At 50.5% G+C, this 17,981-nt stretch overlaps 1 protein-coding gene across 4 annotated transcripts in view; it reads left to right on the top strand.

The window, feature by feature from the left end:
- CTNNBL1 (catenin beta like 1) overlaps window positions 1-16,841 on the top strand; it is an 86,667-nt gene extending 69,826 nt beyond the window's left edge. For 3 of the 4 annotated variants that reach the window (XM_039498364.1, XM_039498368.1, XM_039498366.1), the window contains exons 14-16: window positions 11,463-11,600; window positions 12,228-12,300; window positions 16,606-16,841. In XM_039498364.1, the coding sequence (XP_039354298.1) occupies window positions 11,463-11,600; window positions 12,228-12,300; window positions 16,606-16,694 (300 nt within the window). In that variant the 3' untranslated portion in view covers window positions 16,695-16,841. Of the gene's footprint in view, window positions 1-11,462; window positions 11,601-11,727; window positions 11,817-12,227; window positions 12,301-16,605 lie in introns of all 4 variants that reach the window. The other variant, XM_039498365.1, reaches the window with a different exon arrangement.
- Window positions 16,842-17,981: the final 1,140 nt, after the last annotated feature.

The raw sequence follows: 17,981 nt of genomic DNA, 5'->3' as shown, positions 1-17,981 counted from the left end.
CTCTCCCTCCTCCCTCCCCTCACTAGCTCTGTTTGCTCTTTATAGAGCATCTTTCATCCAAAAGGATCTCAAAGCATTCCATGAATATTACACCTGCAGAATCCCTTTAGCCCTCGGGCAGCCGCCAGCCAGCACGTGGGTCCAGGGTGCTTGGGTGGGGACCTTTCCCTTACAGACTGTGCCAGAGTTCCTCAGCGTCCATGGAGAGCAGACAGCACCTGTAGTTAAACTGCGCAGGACTCGCTTCATTTACATGGTAACGATGAGGGGCTGAATTGACCCTGCCAAAGATATAAATATTTCACCTTTGAGGTTTGCCCCACTCCCTGCTGTTCCAGGTCTGGGCCTCTCCTACTCAGAGATGAGTGGCATTAGGAAGCCCTGTGCATTCACCGAGCTCAGCACATTTGTGACAGATCTGTTCCGCTTGTGCTGTGCCCAGCTGGCTTTGCTGCCTGACTTACCTATTTTAGGGGCATGGGAAAAGGGGACTCTCTTACAGCTCAGATCCTCCGTTAGCGAAGTGCAGCTAGACAGGCTGCACCCTCCCTGCAGTGTTCTCGCCACTCCCCGGGGCCAGCTCCCCGTAGTTTGGAATGGCCAGAATAAATGGTTCCCTCTTACCCTGCCTCCGCTAGCTCTAGGGATGTTTGGGAGAGAGCAGAAATGTCCCCCATGTCCTTCGACCTTCTGCAGCACCTTCCCTCTGAGCATCGCAAAGGCCTTTACAGGTATTAAGTGACGCTGCAGATCGTCCATGTGCAGTAGGTCTGTGTTCTGCATCCAGGGGTGCCAGTTTGCACCTCTTCAAGGCTGGCAGGCAGCAGCAGAGCCAGTAGGTGACTAAATGAGGGATGGTCCAGTGGTTAGTGCGCTAGTCTGGCCTGTGGGATACCAGGGTCCAAATTTTGCTCTGTCACACACATCGTGTGTGTCACCGGGCAAGTTCGATCTCTCTGGGCTTCTGTTCTCCTCTGTGTAATGGGGAGATAGCTCTGTCCTGCCTCCCAGGGGTGCTGTGAAGTTAAATCCATTAAAGATTGTGACTTGCTCAGATCCTCTGGTGATGGGGGCCATAGAAGAGGGATGGATCACTTGGTGATACCCTTTTCTGTTCATTCCCTGTGGGGCACCTGGCATTGGCCACTGTCGGCAGACGGGATACTGGGCTAGGTGGACCTTTGGTCTGACCCAGTCTGGCCGTTCTGATGTTCTAAGTACCTAACAGATTTTTAGCACCCTCTGCATGCTCTCAGCAGCTCCAATTTCCTCTGTCTCATCGAGGCAGGTCCCACTGGAAGCAATGTCCTTTTTGGCTCCACCGTGGTGGGCACCAGGGAAGAGGCTCAGGAGGTGTCCTAACTGCAGCACTCACATTAATGCTAAAATAATTGGTCTGAAAGCTGTATTATAAGCTCCTCTGGGCAGCGCCAGGTCCCCAAGATGAAAGATCTTTCCAACATTTTATACTGTAAGCTTCTAGGAAAAGTTTTATGGCGTATGTGTGCAGAGGGTCAGGCTGGATGGTCATGGTGGCCCCTTCGGCCTGGGATTTTGTGACTCTGTGAATCCTCCTGTTTATCCCTGTGCTTCTTGGGCCACGGGGAGAACAGGATTGCCTGCATTGTCCTGAACATGCTCATGAGCCTTGCAGCTCTGCGTTAAGACCATGACTATAACCAGATCTCATACTGGGGCTCAGGACAGAATCCACCCCATATGCACGATTGCCTTGATGCAATCTGGGTTTTTTTCACTTTCTTCAGAAGCATCAAAGATTGGCCAAAGTTGGAGATGGGGCTTAGGACAGCATGGACCAGTTCTCTGAGGTATACAGAGAATCCTTTGATGCCTGGCTTGTGTGTCTTGCTCACCAGATTTGAGGTGGGAAAGGAATCTTCTCCCCTCCTGCCCTGGTCACACTGGCTGGGACTCTGGGTTCCTTTGCAGCGGTGAGTGTGGTTCGCCTGTTAGGTTCCTGTGGGCATCTCACTGAAACAATTCCCTGCCAGTGTAGGGACTTCAGGCCCTGGTGGCACCTTAGTCCCTCCTGTTCTCTGCCTGTGGACACAAGTTTAGTCTTTTGAGGACTGCAATGCATTAGTCTTAACTGAAGTCATTGGGCTCAGAGTAGGGGATCTGGGTGAAACTGACTGGCCTGTATTACACAGATCAGACTAAATGATCTAATGGTCCCTTCTGGCCTTACGCTGTATGGAATCTATTACATTAATAAGTTGATCCTACAGGTCCTAGCACAATAGGTCCCAATCCTGGCTGGGATCTGTAGATGGTACTGTAATATTAAATCTCTCTGCATTCTCTGTGCTGCCAAGGCCATAACTGAGTAACAGAAGCCTGGAAGCCCCTCCCAGAAAGTCCTGTCCAGCCATTTGCCTTCACAAGACTGCTCAAGGTGGCTGCGGATTTTGGCAGAAAGTATGGCATGCCGTGCAGTAACCCAAGAAGGGCACTGGGACTCCACCCCTCTATCGGAAACTTCCAGTTATGTGTAAAGTTGCTTCCCCTTCGGGAGCAGGTGCTGAGGGACAGAAGCTAGAGGTTAGAGATGCATCTTCCTTCAGTTGGTCATTTCAAGATGGTTCTGCCAGCAAATGCCCCCATCAGAGGGGAGTCGAGACCGTTTGAGTTCATGGCCCTGTTGCGTCCCTCTCACTTTCCAGGGAGGCAGGGGAGTCAGTCACCACAGGCACAGTGCGCGTTGGTGGGTATTCACAGGAGTTATGGAATAAGTTTCTGCTGCTCTCCTGGTTCCCAGAAATAAATTGTCTCCCCTCTGGATGCCTAGAAAAAAACAAGAGCTTTGGACACTAAAAACTGCAGAAGTGGGAACTGGGAAAGGCTTGGAGGTGTCTGCTTGCTTTGTTTTGAAGGCCCCATTCGGCTCTGAAGTGGCTCAGGGAGTTTACTCTTGTAGAAGTAGGCAAAGAGAGCAGAGACTCCCCTAACGCTGATACCCACAGGACACCTACCTGCACATACCTACTGTACCCCAATCATCAAACCATCTACCATTGGTGCTTGGGCCTTCAGGACTGCGCTCTGCCACTCAGGGTCAACATAGTGCCCGAGGCCTTCACCGAGGTGATGGGCGTGAAGGGAGCTGCCCTCAGGTTTTGCTAGGATTCCATGCTTAGAGAGGCTTAGCCCTCTTGGCCTTCGCCTTCTAGGTAACTTCCTAGGCAGAGCTTCACTCATGCTCCTGATTGATCTCCTGCAATGAAGGGCCCTGTTCCCAGAGAATCTGGATCTACAGGTCCATGTCCCCCAACAGGTTCATTACTGCCTGGGCTGGGATGAGTGAGACTTCGAGATGAAAGCCACATTATGCAGGGCGCTTGAGAGGCTGACTTAGTGGAGCAGAATTTGGCCCAGTATTAGAGTTGGCTTCATATCAGTATGATGGAGCTATGCACTTTCTGCGGGGTTGGAAGTGATCAGGCGATGAGTTAGCAGCATTCATCCCAACAGCCATGTGAAGCAGGGGACTTCCTTTTCCAACACCAGTACGTCTTAGTGCTTTTCGGCTGAGTTTCTAGCAAATAAAGCCTAGAAAATATCGAATCCTTGGCTTGTGAGGGAAGTGTCTTGTTCTCTCTCGAGCTTTTTAATCCCTGCTGTAGGAAAAGGTGCAGAACCCCCTGGGCTCTTAGCTCTGTCTAGAAGGAGATATAATTATAGGCAGCAGTAACCGCGGCGAGCTCTGAAAAGGGAAGAAAAAGGCAAGAGACGGTTTAATATTTTTTTTAGTTCCACAGAAAATTATGCTCAGCAGGTTTATTCAATAAAATGTTCTCACCAGATACTTTGCACTATAATGACTTACAAATTACATGCTAATTGTGCTACAGTTAAGTCATTCCACCCTTGAAAGGACAAGATGGACTGAACTAGAACTGAAGCAGTGTCCACAGATTTTGATAGCTTAAATGGGGATTTGTATTAGTCTGGCATTTGAGTTCAGTTTGAATTGCATGGAATTGAATTGAGGGCCAGAGATAATGAGGGGGGTTAATGTACAGTATAAGCAGTGTAACTATGTTCCCTGGAGGGCATGCAGATTGCGGAATCTGGCTACAGTTATGCAGTTGTTTGGTCGTCTTGCTGTCTGTATTGTGAGCTTCTTCAGGAACAAGCCAAGAGGCTAAAGTGGAGCTTTATAAGCTCCACTGCTGGGATTGCTGGGTCATCTAGACAAGTCATGTTGAATGCCCTGTCACACTTCCCATTTCTAGCCCCCAAAGTTTACTGTAGCTGCAGCCTTATGTTTACTGATTCCCTGGAGATGCTAGGCATTGTAGCAACCAGTGAGCTTTTCAGCTATTGCGAATTGGCCGCTCGGTTTACAGATGCACAAGCACATCTCGGCATGTAGGCAGAAATGAAGAAAACTTCACAAGACAGTGCAGTTGCTTTCCGTATGCAGGTTTGAGCACTCAGCTGTCACTTTGACATGCCCTAGATGTAGACCTGCCCTTTTGCCTGCAGTAGGAGCTGTGACCCCATCCAGGAGTCAGTCCCAAGCCTGCGTTTCAAGGAACATGATGGCAAATCAGTGTGAGAGAAGCTGGGAGATCAGAGTGTCTGTTTTCACTGAGATGGCAGGATGCATAAAACCAGCTCAGTGCATCTTTGGCATATTGTTCAAGAACACAGGCTGCATGGAACAAGTCACTCTCCTTTGGTAACACTGTGTGGGGCCTCCAGTGCCTTTTGGACTCTGGTAAATTCACTCAGGGCCCTTAACGCTGTTTCTTTACAATCTTTTGAAACCACTTCATTCTGTGAAGTGTCCAAACTAAGATAAAAGATGTGGTGTTCGCTAACACACTCTCAAACTCTAGTGGGGACCATAGGGGAAGTCTAGGCTTTCACTTGGCCACCTTAGTATGTGTTAAAGAACATTAGCTTATGCATTAGCTTAACGTTTCACCTTTAAATCTCAGTTTAGACGGCTTATAGGACTCCCCTAGTGCATGTGGGTCACAGCAGCAAAGCTAGGTCCTGCTGGGATGTAGGGATGGAATTGCCAGGTCTTTGGTGTTTTGTAGTATTATCTGTCTTCCCCTCTCTCCTTTTGCTTTGGACATTGTTCCAGTTCACTGTGCAATTGGGGTGCTGTGATTTGAGAGCAAATTGCAAATCTTTACACTTGGTCCTGGTCATTCCTGATCCTCCTGGTGACTGATTTACGCCCCAGTTCTCTGTTGGCTCCTCCTGCCAATCCTACAGGCACGTACTCTGCTCTCTGTCCCACAGGCTTTTCTTTTTGTGCTGGGCTGGATCAGGCATTTAATGGTGAGTGAGTTGCTGGTGGATACCTAACTCACGGGATGTGCTGAGTGCCTCAGTCATGAAATCACCTCAGGAGTGTGGCAGACATCCTCCTTCCTTGCCTTTCCCCTCTCCCCATGTGAACCTGCCCAACACGGCAGGGTGAAGGGAACGAGGGGATGAGCTGCCTACATTAGTGCAGGATCCAAGGCCTAACAGCAGTTTTCATGTCCATGCCTGAAGTGATGTAGAATGTTCTGGCTTTTAGCTCTACGCTTTCCTTAGGCTGGTCAGGGCTGGTTTACACTGGGAACTTACCTCACATTGTTACATCTCTCAGGGAGGTAAAAAATCAACACCCCTGAAAGACGTAACTGTACTGAGCCTGACCTACCCCACCCCCTGGTGTAAGACAGTGCGAGGCCCGTGGAAGAATTCTTCCGTAGTTACCGCCTCTCGGGGAGGTGAATTAGCTGTGCTGACGGGAGAACCCCTCCTCTTCTTGTGGTTAGTGTCTACACTGAGGTGCCGCAGCAGTTTAAGAGTAGATAGACCTTCAGAATGGTGCAGTGGCATTCGTGACAGTCTGAACTGGCTCTGCACTGTCAGACCCAGCTCTCCTCGGATGAGAGAGATGAACTGCCGTATATGTGAGGAGAAGGGTGTGGAGCATCACTTAAGCCCACTTTGCCATGTTGTGCAGAGAAATGTTCTCGCTCTACATGGTAGTGGCAGATCCATCGTCGTCTGTAGATTTTGAGTCTTCACGTGACACTCTAGGCCTGTCAGTCCTCCCTCATTAGTGGGAGAGGAGCTCATTTTAGTTTCACAGAAGCCCATCTTCTTGCTGTCTTCTCCCATCAGCAAGGGGCATCTCAGTGAATATTGGTGGCAGATTAGAAATGGCACCTGAGTCTCATTTGGAGGGTAGCAATTTGACGGCTCAGAGAGACACAAAGTGGAAAGGTGGCTATTTGGTGTTGTGCTGCTAGACAGATTAACATTTAAAGGGGCTGTGGTTAAAAAAGACACACACAAAAAAGGCACCTTAGTACTGTAGGTATCTCCCTGCGATGTGTCTCATGAGTTGTATCTGCTTAATTTACTGGTACACAGCAATTTTGCCTCACTGTCAGTGCGGCAGAGCCTGTTATATCTATGGAAGGTATGAGCATCTTCTTTGCTGCTGCCTGCATAGTCAAGCAAATAGCTGAATGCTGCTCCCCAGATCACTTCTTCTTGGTAGCGACGTACGTAAGAGAAATAACGAGGTTGCCTTTATGTGGAGAATATGGGAATTTTTGCAATACCTTCATGAACAATGTGTGCCTCAGTTTGCGCACCCACTTTGTATCCCTACCCACTGAGTGCTAAGGGGTTAATTTCTCTCCGGGATGGGGAAGTTAAACAGTGAATACAATGGATGCCTGCCTAGGTTGGAGCCAGTGAATGATGTGTCCTGAAGCGACAACAGACGTTCCAATGACTGAACAGTAGCTTTCAGCGACTGGGAGCCAAGGAAGCTGACCGTGTGACCAGAGTGTGGCTCCAACCGGAGGCAAAGGGTCCAGGAGTGACCAGACAGTCTGTGGCTGCTGCACATTGAGGGTCAGAGAGTGACTGAGAAACTGATGAAACCCAGGAGGCTCAGTAAGAGTCGGGGAGATTACTCTGTTACGGTGTACTCTGATGTACACTTGGCTTTGCCATTCTAATCTGGACCCTCCTATGCTGTAGTCCAGCTGGCTAATAATCGCTGCCTTGTTTTGTAAAGCCTGTTCTGCCTCCTTGCAGACACTGGCTGCATTGCTCCCTAAAAGGCCCAGATTTCTGTCAGGAATCTGGACTCTGTGCAGAGTCATGCGACTGTAGTGGGAACGCCCACATTGTGTTGCCAGGTGGCTTACCCCTATAAAAAGCTGCGCTGAGGCCTAGTGATTAATGGGTTTTCCCAAAGAGACTCTGTAAAGGCTGGGGCGTCGAACCCCTGTAAATCCACAACTGGCTGCAGCCCTGGCAGTCTGCAAATCGTACCTGTTACTGTGTGCTCAGTGTAAGAATTAAGTGCCGTCAAGGGCGATAGGCCATGCGGGGCTTGTGGGGTGATGGAGGAGCTGCTGAGAATGGAACTTTGAGAGCATTTAAAGGGCCAGCACGTCCCTAACAGACTCTGTATGCGTCAGGTAGGCAGTTGGTGTACTGGGAAGTTAATAGGAGCTGTGGGCGGGCTGTCAGGAGTCGTCGTCCCCCCGCTCCCCCCCAGAGCATCCCAGGCATTTGACTGGCAACTGTTGTTCTCCAACCCCATGGGGTGGAATAAACCTGGAGCTGCAGCATTCCTTGCCATATGGGGGGAAATGTCTGGGCAAGCTGCACGGTGGTGTAGCCACAAGCTCTCCCCACTACATCCTGGGGCACAGGGAGCTCCTGAAGAGCTGCACTTTGGGGTGTCCAGGCCCCCAGCACGGTCTGTAACCCCCTATAACTGCCACGCCCTCCCCCCACTTCAAACAGGAGAACCCGTTTTGGGTCTGCTGTTGGAACCCTTTGTGCCTGTGGCGTGGTGGGCAAGTGTGGAGGGGAAACAGGACAGTTTGGGCATTCTCCCCTGAACTCAGGAATGAAGGCTGCCCTCAGAGCAGAGCTTTACAAATGGAAAGTTCTCTGTCCCTGCTGGGGCTGCCGCAGAGCTCCTCGTACGGCATGGGCTGTCACTGCACGAGTCGGTCTCCCTGCCCGTCTCCCGATCAGGCTTGTTTTAGTTGGGCTCAAGGACAGTTGTTTTTCCTTTGTGGGGTTGCCAGTTTGTGACGACTCACATGCAGCAGATAGAGCTGTAACATCCCACTCCGCAGTGCTGCCGTCCATCACGAGCGCTCTCGGCCTGTGAGGCCTGGTGGCATCCGGTGAGCTCTCCAGAAGGTGTTTGCAAGATGCCAGGAAGCCTGTCCTAGTGCCAACCTCCTGAACTCGAGTGGGAGGGAACTCAGTGCTTGCATAAGATTCAGAAGCCTTTCCACAGGCAGCAACATCCTTCTCTTGAACTCTGCACAGCCATGTCTGTGTCCATTCTTCAGAGAGCTGGAGTGTGTTAAAGTTACCTGGGACTGTGAGAGTCCAGGGTTTTCTGCCACCTGGGCATCCCTGTGTTGTCGATAACCCAGTTGCCTTTAAAGCCTTTTCTGAGTCTCGCACACTGAGTCCTTCGGAGAGGACTGACTTATTTCATCCCACATATGGCTGGTCAGGAGATTTGTCTTCCTTCCCCGTTTCGGAGGCATCAGTTGAGTTGTCCTAGTTCTGTGTCTCAGGCATGTCGAGCAGTCACTGAGAAGAGCCCTTGACTATCTGAAGAGGAAGACTAATGGTAGCAGACGGTAGGACCCTGCAGAGGAGAGCATGGCGGGGGTTTCCAGTCACACTAGATTAAGATGCTGAAACCTTGTGTTAAGATGCAGTGTCAATATTAAGCTCTTGTCTGTGCTAGCAGGAGTTTGCCAGTAGGGCTCTGATGGCAAACCTGCCCGTGCAGAGCCAGCTTATACTGGCAAGAGCTCTGCTGCTGGTGTAGCTTATACCTGTTCCCTGAACAAAGTAAGCGCTTACTGCCATTATAGTCGTGTCTAGCAAAGATCTCTGTCGAGAGTGTGGTACTTTTTAAACCACACTCCTAACTGACAGATGTCGGCAGTATCTGTAAGTGTACATCAGGCCTCTGCCAGTCTGACAGGTGGGCAAAGTTAGCTCCAGCCAGGAACTGAAGCGGGAGGGAGTCTCTCTCGGGGCCCCGAGATGACAAAGGAGCTAGGGCAGAGGAGGTCCCGGAGGATGACTCTTAAGTGCAGGGCAGGGACTCAACCTGTAGACAGACCCCTTAGGGTGGTTAGTATTTTGGGCAGTGGGGAGGAGTGAGATGGATGGCTTAGTGCCCCTCCCCCCCTTACGGGGTTCTATAGGGCCCTGGTAGCTTGAGTCACTGATGCTGGCCTGGTGTTAAATCTCTCTCCAGGACACACACTCTGCTTCCCAATAGATGTGTTGGAGGGGCTATGCATGAGGCGGGACACCTCCTGAGCACTGTCTGTGTCCTCTCCAGCAGACGCTGGGCTCAGGAGTTTGTAATGTGAGAGTCTGTTGCAGAGGTGGGAAGGGTTAATTCTCCTCCTGGTGACTAAGGGACTCTGCCTGTAATTGCACTGCAGAGGTAGGCTCCGAAAACCAGAAAAAGTTGGTAGCCGAAATCAGCTGGTGGCACTTGTGACCTTGTGTGCATCTTTGTCTGTGCCCCCCCCCCCCTCCCCGGTTCTCCTTGCTGAGCATTGCAGGTAGAGTGTACTCGCTGGCGATGGCTCTAATGAGAAAATATTGCTCTGCTGGTTTGTGCCCACCTGCCAGACCACTGCATAATAAATCAAACGAGCTGCAGAGAGCTAGCAGGGCCTGACAGGCTGCTTCCTTTATTTTCTAAAAAAAAACTCCACTGTGAAGATTGTGAAAGGTCACACGTGACAGGAGTTACAGCTGGTCTCTCTGAGAATGGATGGCACATACCTATGTGGGTGGGTTTGGTGGGCCTTTCCCAGACAGGGACTGTCTGAGTCTATTGCTGGGTTATCCTTGGAGAAAATGTTCTAAGCAGTGTGATGACTTTCCACGGAGATGGGCTAGATGCTGGCAGCTGCTTCCTTTAACCTCCGTACCCTGTGTGTAGGAAAAGTGAGAACTTCCTTTGGCAGCTTCCCCTACATATTGCTGTTGCCTGGGCCTGACAATCTATTGTCTGCTCAGCACACAAGCGCTGGGCCTGCCGAGGTCTGCTTACAGGTCCAGATGCTTAGCCTGGGGGAAGAGCGGAAGAAGTAGTGCCCAGGTTGCTCTCTGTAACCCCTATTGACTGAAGGGGGCACTGACTGGCTTTGAAAGGAAGCTCTATCTGGCCCTCCCTATAGGACAGGAAATCACCATGCTGTAGAACCTTTCAGAGTGGGAGGAGTAAAAGGGGATGAGAGAGGCTCCCAAAGGATCCTCCTCCGGCCCCTTCAAAAAAACCAAACGAACCAACCCCACACTCCTCTTATGCCAGACACCCTTTCTGTCCTGAATGGGAACTGATCATGCTGAAATGAGTGCTTTGGATAGCATTCCTTAACGTGCTGTTCTGCATCGACCCCTTGTAGGTCATCGTACCTACAGTGCCCCAAGACTGTCTGGCAGAACTTCAGCTGGTGCAACTGTCACGAAAGCCAGTGGAGCTATGATTGTTTATACCAGCTGAGGATCTGCTGCATGAATGTTCCCAGTAAATGAAGCTGGAGTAGCCAGTAGTTTAGTGGTGGCGCATCTGCATACTGTGTAGGACCTCTAGGCTTGGTTCTGTCTTGTTCACATGGCCATAAGAAGCGTGGAGCTCCAATAGACAGGTCTTCGAGTCTGTTGAGGATTGGTAGCAGCCCGTCACTAAAAAGGGACCTTGAGGAGAGAACTATGCACATTTTTCACATCAAAACTGGAAACAGTTGAAATTTATTTTGTCACATTTTGTCATGGAATCAGAAATCAGCCTGACTTTGAAATACTTATAAACTTGTTACTGAAAAACAAAAACGTGATCCTTTGCAGGTGAGCACATTTTAGAGACAAAGGGTGAAAGTTTGCTCAGAAGTGAATGGAATTGAGTGAAATTAAATCCATTTTCAAGAGCACTATAATTTTGTAAGCGAAGTAAATGAGAACTTACAGTTTTTGATGCATAAAGTATATCCAATGAAAGAGTATTGGCAAATTTTGCAAGTGCGAAAATCCTATGAAATGGAATTGGGATCATTTTTGTTTAAAGAACCCACCTCCCCGTTTTTTCTAGTTTTGCACAGCCTATTTTATGGGGAAATGTCAGAGATTCTTGGCCTGGAGGAGGATGGTGGGCATAATGGCTGAGTTGAGAGTTTGGGGTGTGGGAAAGCAGAGGGATCAGATCCTAGGAGCTCGGTCAGAGACTCCATTTCCTAGTGGGGGAAAGCTGGGAATATACGGCAAAGCAGGTAAACCCTCTATAGTGAGATTACAAAAATGCCAGATACTTTGAGTCTTTTGTTACATGTACCACAGCAGTATGGGGGTAGGGCGCTCTCTTGATCCATCTGATAACACCTCCTTGTGCCATCCTTCAGGATATGGTGCGCCGGGGGGAGATAATAGATGATGACATGGAGGATGAATTCTACCTCCGTCGCCTAGATGCTGGTCTCTTCATTCTACAGCTCATCTGTTACATCATGGCAGAGATCTGCAATGCCAATGTCCCCCAGGTAAAGACACCACCTGCTTCAGCCATGGGTTTCCAGCCATGACACGCAGCGCTCTGAATCCCCTCCACTGCGCCTCTTCCCTACAGGAACTTCTCTGCACTAGACTTTTTTTTTTTTTTTTTTTAAGAATTCTGCTCCAATCACAGTTGCACCAGTGGTATGCACTAATGGGCCAAGAACACCAGCATTGTTACCACCACATCAGCTAGAGCAGCTGTGAGTAGGGCCAGCAGTCCCAAAGGTAGAAATGTTGGTACCCTGTCTTACCATTGGATGTAGTGCCATTTCCCAGAAGTCTCATGTAGGCACCACCTAGGTCTCCTGTGAATTCCCACGGCAGCTCATTCTGGCTAGGGGTCTCTCAAACCATGTGATGTGCCATGGTCCTTTGTGCACACGAATATGGAGCTTTGTGGGCTGGGGGTGGGCACACCTTTTGCAAACCCATTGGGTGAGCCTTTCAAAACTTGCCTGGCTGTGCACTCAGAGGAGTGGGCTTCTGAAGGTAGATGGGAGTTTAGAACGCTCAGGATTTCTGCACTCCTGCCAAGAAAATAAGACATTCATGGTCTCTCTGCAGCTGTGCTGGGAATGATGTCTGTTTGTCCTCTCTTCTCTCCCTACCAGATTCGTCAGAGAGTCCATCAGATTCTGAACATGAGAGGCAGCTCCATCAAAATTGTTCGGCACATCATAAAGGGTGAGTTTCTCTTGCTCACTGGTTTGTAGTACCCCAGTCATGTGCCTTTCCCCAGGGCCATTCTCCCTGAGATGAAGGGAATAGACAGACCTTGTTCAGACTAAGCAAAGTTCTAGTTGAGTCTCATCTTTCGTTCCCATGGCCCCGCCCCGCCCCATCTGTGGCATATCTGTGTCCATGGCGTGTTAGTCTTGTTCTTAGCAGCAGATGAATATGGATTAAGGCGTTAAAGTATCGCTCTCCAGTTTTAAGATGTAGCTGTTGTGATTTGCAGCCCTAGCTTTAATGTAGTGTTTGCAAAAAAGCAGTGCTTGCTCCAGGCCATCCCATCTCTTCTCCAACATAAATAGTCATCTGGATTGAGGAGCAGGAGGGCAGAGACACGTGGCAGGCTGCAGTAAAGTTCCCCCTCTGACTTGCCACTCCAGGTGGCTGGTCTGTTAAGAGTTGGCTAAAACATCTGTAAATTCCCTGACAGCCCAGGCTGCAATTCCTTATTGTACAGTGCGGCCATGGCTGGCTGATCCTGAGGAGCTGGGTTGGTATCTGTGGGTGCTGGGGGATGAGTCTCTTCCCTCTGAGGGAGGGAGGAATGTCTCGAATGTGGTGTGGGGCTGAGAGTTGTGCCACTGTCAGTGCAGTGATCAGGGCTCTCCTGGCTCTGAGTCCAGAACAAAGAACCGCGGTTGGCCTGTCCCTTCCGCCAGACAGTGTCAGTGCGGACAGGAAGAGAGAGAGCAGCTGTTTCCTCTCTCTCACCCCTCCCCACCCGTTCAGAGGGGAGGGCGAGGAGTGAGCAGTGCACTGGGGCCATGGGGAAAAGATTGAGGTGATTAGGGACTCCAGGGTATTCTTCCTGGGGGCACTGGACAGCTGCTGCAGTGCTGGCAGCCGTGGTGCAGAAGCCGCCCATGTAGGGGCTAACCTGCGCTCCAGGCTGGTGTTTAGATGTCAGGGGTCATGCACTTTGGGCCAAATTCATCCTTGGTGTCACTCCACTGACTTAACAGGAGTTACCCCAGGAATGAACTTGGGGAAGCTGCCTGCCAGTTGGAGGACCGGGTTTAGTCTGGGGGAGGAGTCCAACACACTGGCCCTGCGTGTCCCCCTTGAGAGGCTAGTGACAAGGAGGGGGAGGATTTCCAGCCCTTGGCACAGCGGGAGCAGGAATCCCGCACTGCAAAGTGGCGTAACTCCGGCACCAGCCTTGTGGATAGAGCCGTTGCTGAAGCCTCCCCCCCGCCAGTGTCTGGCTCACTCTCGGGTTGGGCGCAGTCTGGGATCGCCCCTTCACGCATAGTCTTGCTTTCCACTCCGTGGGCTTCTCTCTTGTTCCGTTTTTATTTTCTGGTTTTGCATACTAATTAGGTGCCTGCTTTTTAGTTTGGTTTTATGGCCTACTTATTCTCCATGTTTCTCTGGCAGCTGATGGGTCCCTGGGGAGTGCTGCAAATTGCTTATCATGCAAGTGAAGCGGTAGCCTCTGTTCCTCCGGTGGCTTTTCAGTGGGGGAGGAGTGGGCAGGGGATAAGTGAATCTCTGCAGATTGACCAGGCAGTCCCCGGCCTGTTCTCCTGAATATCCAGCCGCACTTACAGCTGGAGCCTTAGTATGCTCTTCAGGGGTACTTGGACTGGGAGGGAGCAGATTTTGGAATGGAAGTTCGGCCTAGTAGATAAAGCACTGGACGCAGGGGACCTGGGTTGTGTTTATGCCTCGGCCACTGGCCTGCTGGGTGACCTTGCTGAGTCACTGCCCTGCCCATGCCTCAGTTTCCCCATCTGTAAAATGGGATTAATGACTCTTTGTAAAGCACTTTGAGACAGACTGATGAAAAGTGCTGTATTAAATCGTGGTGGTGATGGTGGTATTATTTAAGCTGATCTCTGCTCAAGGAACAATTGTATAAACAGGGACACTTGCCCTTACAGGGAGGAACATGGACTGGTGATTGCTGATCCATAGAGGGGCCATTCTGTCCTGCCTCTGTCCCCTTGTCATGCCATTGCCCCAGCCCCGACGTGGGCCCTTGTGTGGTTTCTGAATGATATCCTGATTGGTGAATGAGGCGTCAGAAGCACCTAGATGCTACAGTGATGGGCCCACTAGTAAGATAGCTGGGAGGGAGGAATGTGTGTTAAAAGTTAAACCAAAGCCCGTTCTGTGCTTAACCAAAGAGAAAAGGCGAATGCTTTATAACTGCGCAAAATTTGGCCCATGTTCCCTCAGTGTATGTTCTCTGCTGTTTCCAATATCCTCTGAGAAACCTGGAAATATTTCCCTATTGATTTTGACTGTTCTGTAACCATTGTATTTTCTTTTGTCTAATGAAGCAGAAGCCAATCTTAGGCACTTTCTGTTTGCGCAGCAGCAGTGCATACAGCTCTGAGGTAGCGTGGGTGAGGCGGGTGCGCACGCGCGCACACACACACACACCGTTTAAATAAATACATTAAACCCCACTCTCATTGGGTTTTTATCTCCCTTTTTTTCACTTCATGTCATCAGCTGTTAGTGACCTAATAAACAATTTCCCAGCAAGTCGTTGTGAGGCTTAGTCTTACAAAGCTAAATGCTTAGGAGGGAAAAAGTGCTGCGCTTTGGGCAAAAACCAAAAAATCTGTGACTTGTTCTCACATGGGAGATTTCACTGGCTCAGGAGGGGGGATGGCTGTCAGTGACCCCTGTGGCAATTACATCACTTGAGGCAAGTGCTGCAGGTGCTTTTTCCTTGAACAAATCCTTAATAGCTAACTGAGCTATGATCCAGCTCGGCTAGTGCTTCCTGCTCTGCAGAAAATGGCCACAGGTTCCTGCTTGAAGTGAGAGGATCTGAGTAGCCTGGTGTTATCCCACTGCTCCACCACCGGGCAGTACACTCGGGGACGGAGTCCCTCCTGGCACTCAGATGGGGTGCAGAGTCCCCCTTCGGCTGCTCGTGAACAAAGGCCAGGCCACTTGCTGCATCTCTCAGGCACTCAGAGTCACAAGGGCCAGTGAAATGGCCTGCTCGGGGCAGAACCTGCACCCCCTCTTATTTCCCTGTGGGGATGGTGCCGGTATGTGGAACGCACTCAGGAATACTGAGCTACACACTGCCATCCGTCGGTACCTTTTCCTGGAGAAGGCACCCCCCCCCTCCCCCTCCCCAGCTCAGCACCTGGCATTGGTCTCTTCCAGGAGAGGAGTGTTAAGAGTGGGCTGGGCCGTCACTGGGCTCAAGATGCACCCCCAGGCCAGGGTGATTGAGAGCCTGGCAGCAGAGAGAGGGCATGGCCCTGAGCCTCACTCTGCAAGCTCTGGGCAGCTGGAACAGGATCTGAGCTGTTAACCATGGAGGGGGGGGGCGTTATCTGCTTTGTGCAGGAGAGCCCTCTGTCAGGTGCTCCCCCCACCTCCTTGTCTCCAGGATGCCAGTCAGACGGACCCACTAGCAGCAAACCGTGGTGGCACCGGGCATCTCTTGTTGCAGAGACTATAGCAGTTTATAAATATTAAACGGATTTATCCCAGAGGCCTTGGCAAAGAGCTCTCTGCTTTGTTTGTGGAGACAGTGAGTGTGCATGAGAGAAGGCTCCCACACCAACTAGCTTCTCCCTGTCCCCAGCCTTTTCAGTGCTCTTATAATGAGGGCTTTGATGGAGCTCAGAAATGTGTAGCAATGCTGAACACATAAATATTAAAGCAAACTTTCTTCTGCAGCTTTGCCATTCAGACACTGAATACAAGCTGTTCTGTTTGGTTGGGAAGAAGGGGATGCATGAGAGGAGCCAGAGAGGCTGGAAAACATCTTCCTAGGCAGACAGCATCAGTTCACCAAGATGCTCATGTCTTCAGCCCCAAATCTGCCTTTTGTTTTGTAATAATTTGTAAAGGTGCAGGGTGAACTGCCTCTGGCTCTGACCCAGATCTCATGGGAGGGCTTTGAATGTGGCTTGGGGACAGTTCCTAAACTGTCTCCTCTCCAGATGGAGGCTGGGGGTGTAATCTGAACTAGAGCTCTGGGCTCCCTGCTGATGTCCATCGTGCTGAGGAGTGAGGGAGAAGAGCACCTATCCTTTCCTAGTGCCCCATCCTTTCCAAAACAAATCTTTGAATGAGGAGTCAGTAGATGTTTAACATGCAAAGTTTGAATCACCAGGAAAAGGAGTCCATCACTGTCCCTTGGCTGACTCTCCATCAGGTATTGAAGTGAGTTGTTCACAGGCCAGGACACACGTTTAGGTTCTGCGGTGGTGTCGCTGCAATAGGGGAGGTTTATCTGCCATCGCATCTTGCTCAGGGCTTGTTTGTGTTTTTCTGCAGAGTACGCAGAGAACATCGGGGATGGGAAGAACCAGGAATTCCGGGAGAGCGAGCAGAAGCGGATTCTGGAGCTGTTGGAGAATTTCTGAGACCCCTGGGTTTGAAATCTGGGTGTCTCATAACGAGGACACAGCCAGCACATTGAGTCTTTCCACCGCCGGCTGCCCAACAGAAACGACTTCTCGGTTAAACCAGTTCTAATAGGGATTTCTGAGACATTAAAGTTAATTTTTTTATTTCTTGATTGATGTTTTCTGCCAAGAGACCTCGGAGCACTGCAGACGCTAGTGCAGCTTCATCCCATGGCCTCTCTCCTGCATACTGTTGAGAAGCAATCCCATGCGCACAGCCTGAGGGGGTCGACAGCAGAGTAGAGGGGGGGCCTGGTAGGGAGACGCTCACCTCCAGGGAGCAGAGTCAAATCCAGCCCAGGGGAACACTGGTCAGGAATGTTACCACATTTCAGCAGCTTGGGGGATGGTCTCAGGCAATTTCCACAGGACACAAGCTTCCATAAGTGGCCCAGATTGGGCACTCTTGTTGCCAGACTCCCTGGGCCATGGAGACAGAATTCCCCTCTCCTAGGGAGGCTTAGAGAGCCCTGCCTGGCTGTAGCGGGGGTTAAACCAAGAGGAACGGAGGAGAGTGCACTTGCTCTGAGTTGGGTAAACGGTGCCCCTCCACATCTCACCCTCCTGTTTCAACCTACTGTCCCCCCTGTTCTGTGGCTAAACAGAACTCTGGCCCCTGAGCTATCGATCTGGGATCTCACATCCGTGAATGCAGTGCTGGTGGGAAGGAGAACCCCAGATGCAAACTGTCCCAGCTGCACTGTGCAGGTCTCTGTTCCTTTCCAGGGCATCACGGCAAGTGGGTTGTAAAGAAGCTGACCAAAGCCCTTTTCTCGCTCGCCCTCCTTCGCTAGCAGTGTGATTCCAGATGTCAGCCAGCCAAACCCAAGTGTTTCTCTGAGCAGTGGCACCCAACTGAGAGCATCCTTGCTTCCTTTTCTGCGCTGCTAGCGTTAATGACGGTCATCACCAAACAGCGGAGCTCCAGTAAGCTGGGCTGTGCCTAATTGAGAGAGATTTGCATGCTGGCAGCATTCGTTTTTTATCTCAGAAAAATGTCTTGTCAGGGAAGCTTAAAGGGTTCCTTCAATCATGACTTCAGGAGGCACCGCTGGCCTGGGTGTATTGAATGCCATTACTTAGGGATCAGCGTGGGAGTCGTGGTGGCAGCAGCTGCACAAAGCTGCAAAAACGCATTTGTGGTGCAGAAATGATCTGTTCTGCCTTGTTTCCTCCCTCCTCCTTGACCCCTGTAGAAAAGAGGATCTTTAACCTTATCCTTTCAGAGATGGCTTCCGTTCTTGC

This window comes from Mauremys reevesii, linkage group 13 (genome assembly GCF_016161935.1).
Source record: "Mauremys reevesii isolate NIE-2019 linkage group 13, ASM1616193v1, whole genome shotgun sequence".
In the NCBI taxonomy this organism is placed as follows: Eukaryota; Metazoa; Chordata; order Testudines; family Geoemydidae; genus Mauremys; species Mauremys reevesii.
Note: the sequence above shows the minus strand (reverse complement) of the source record. Positions and strands in the feature narration are given on the sequence as shown.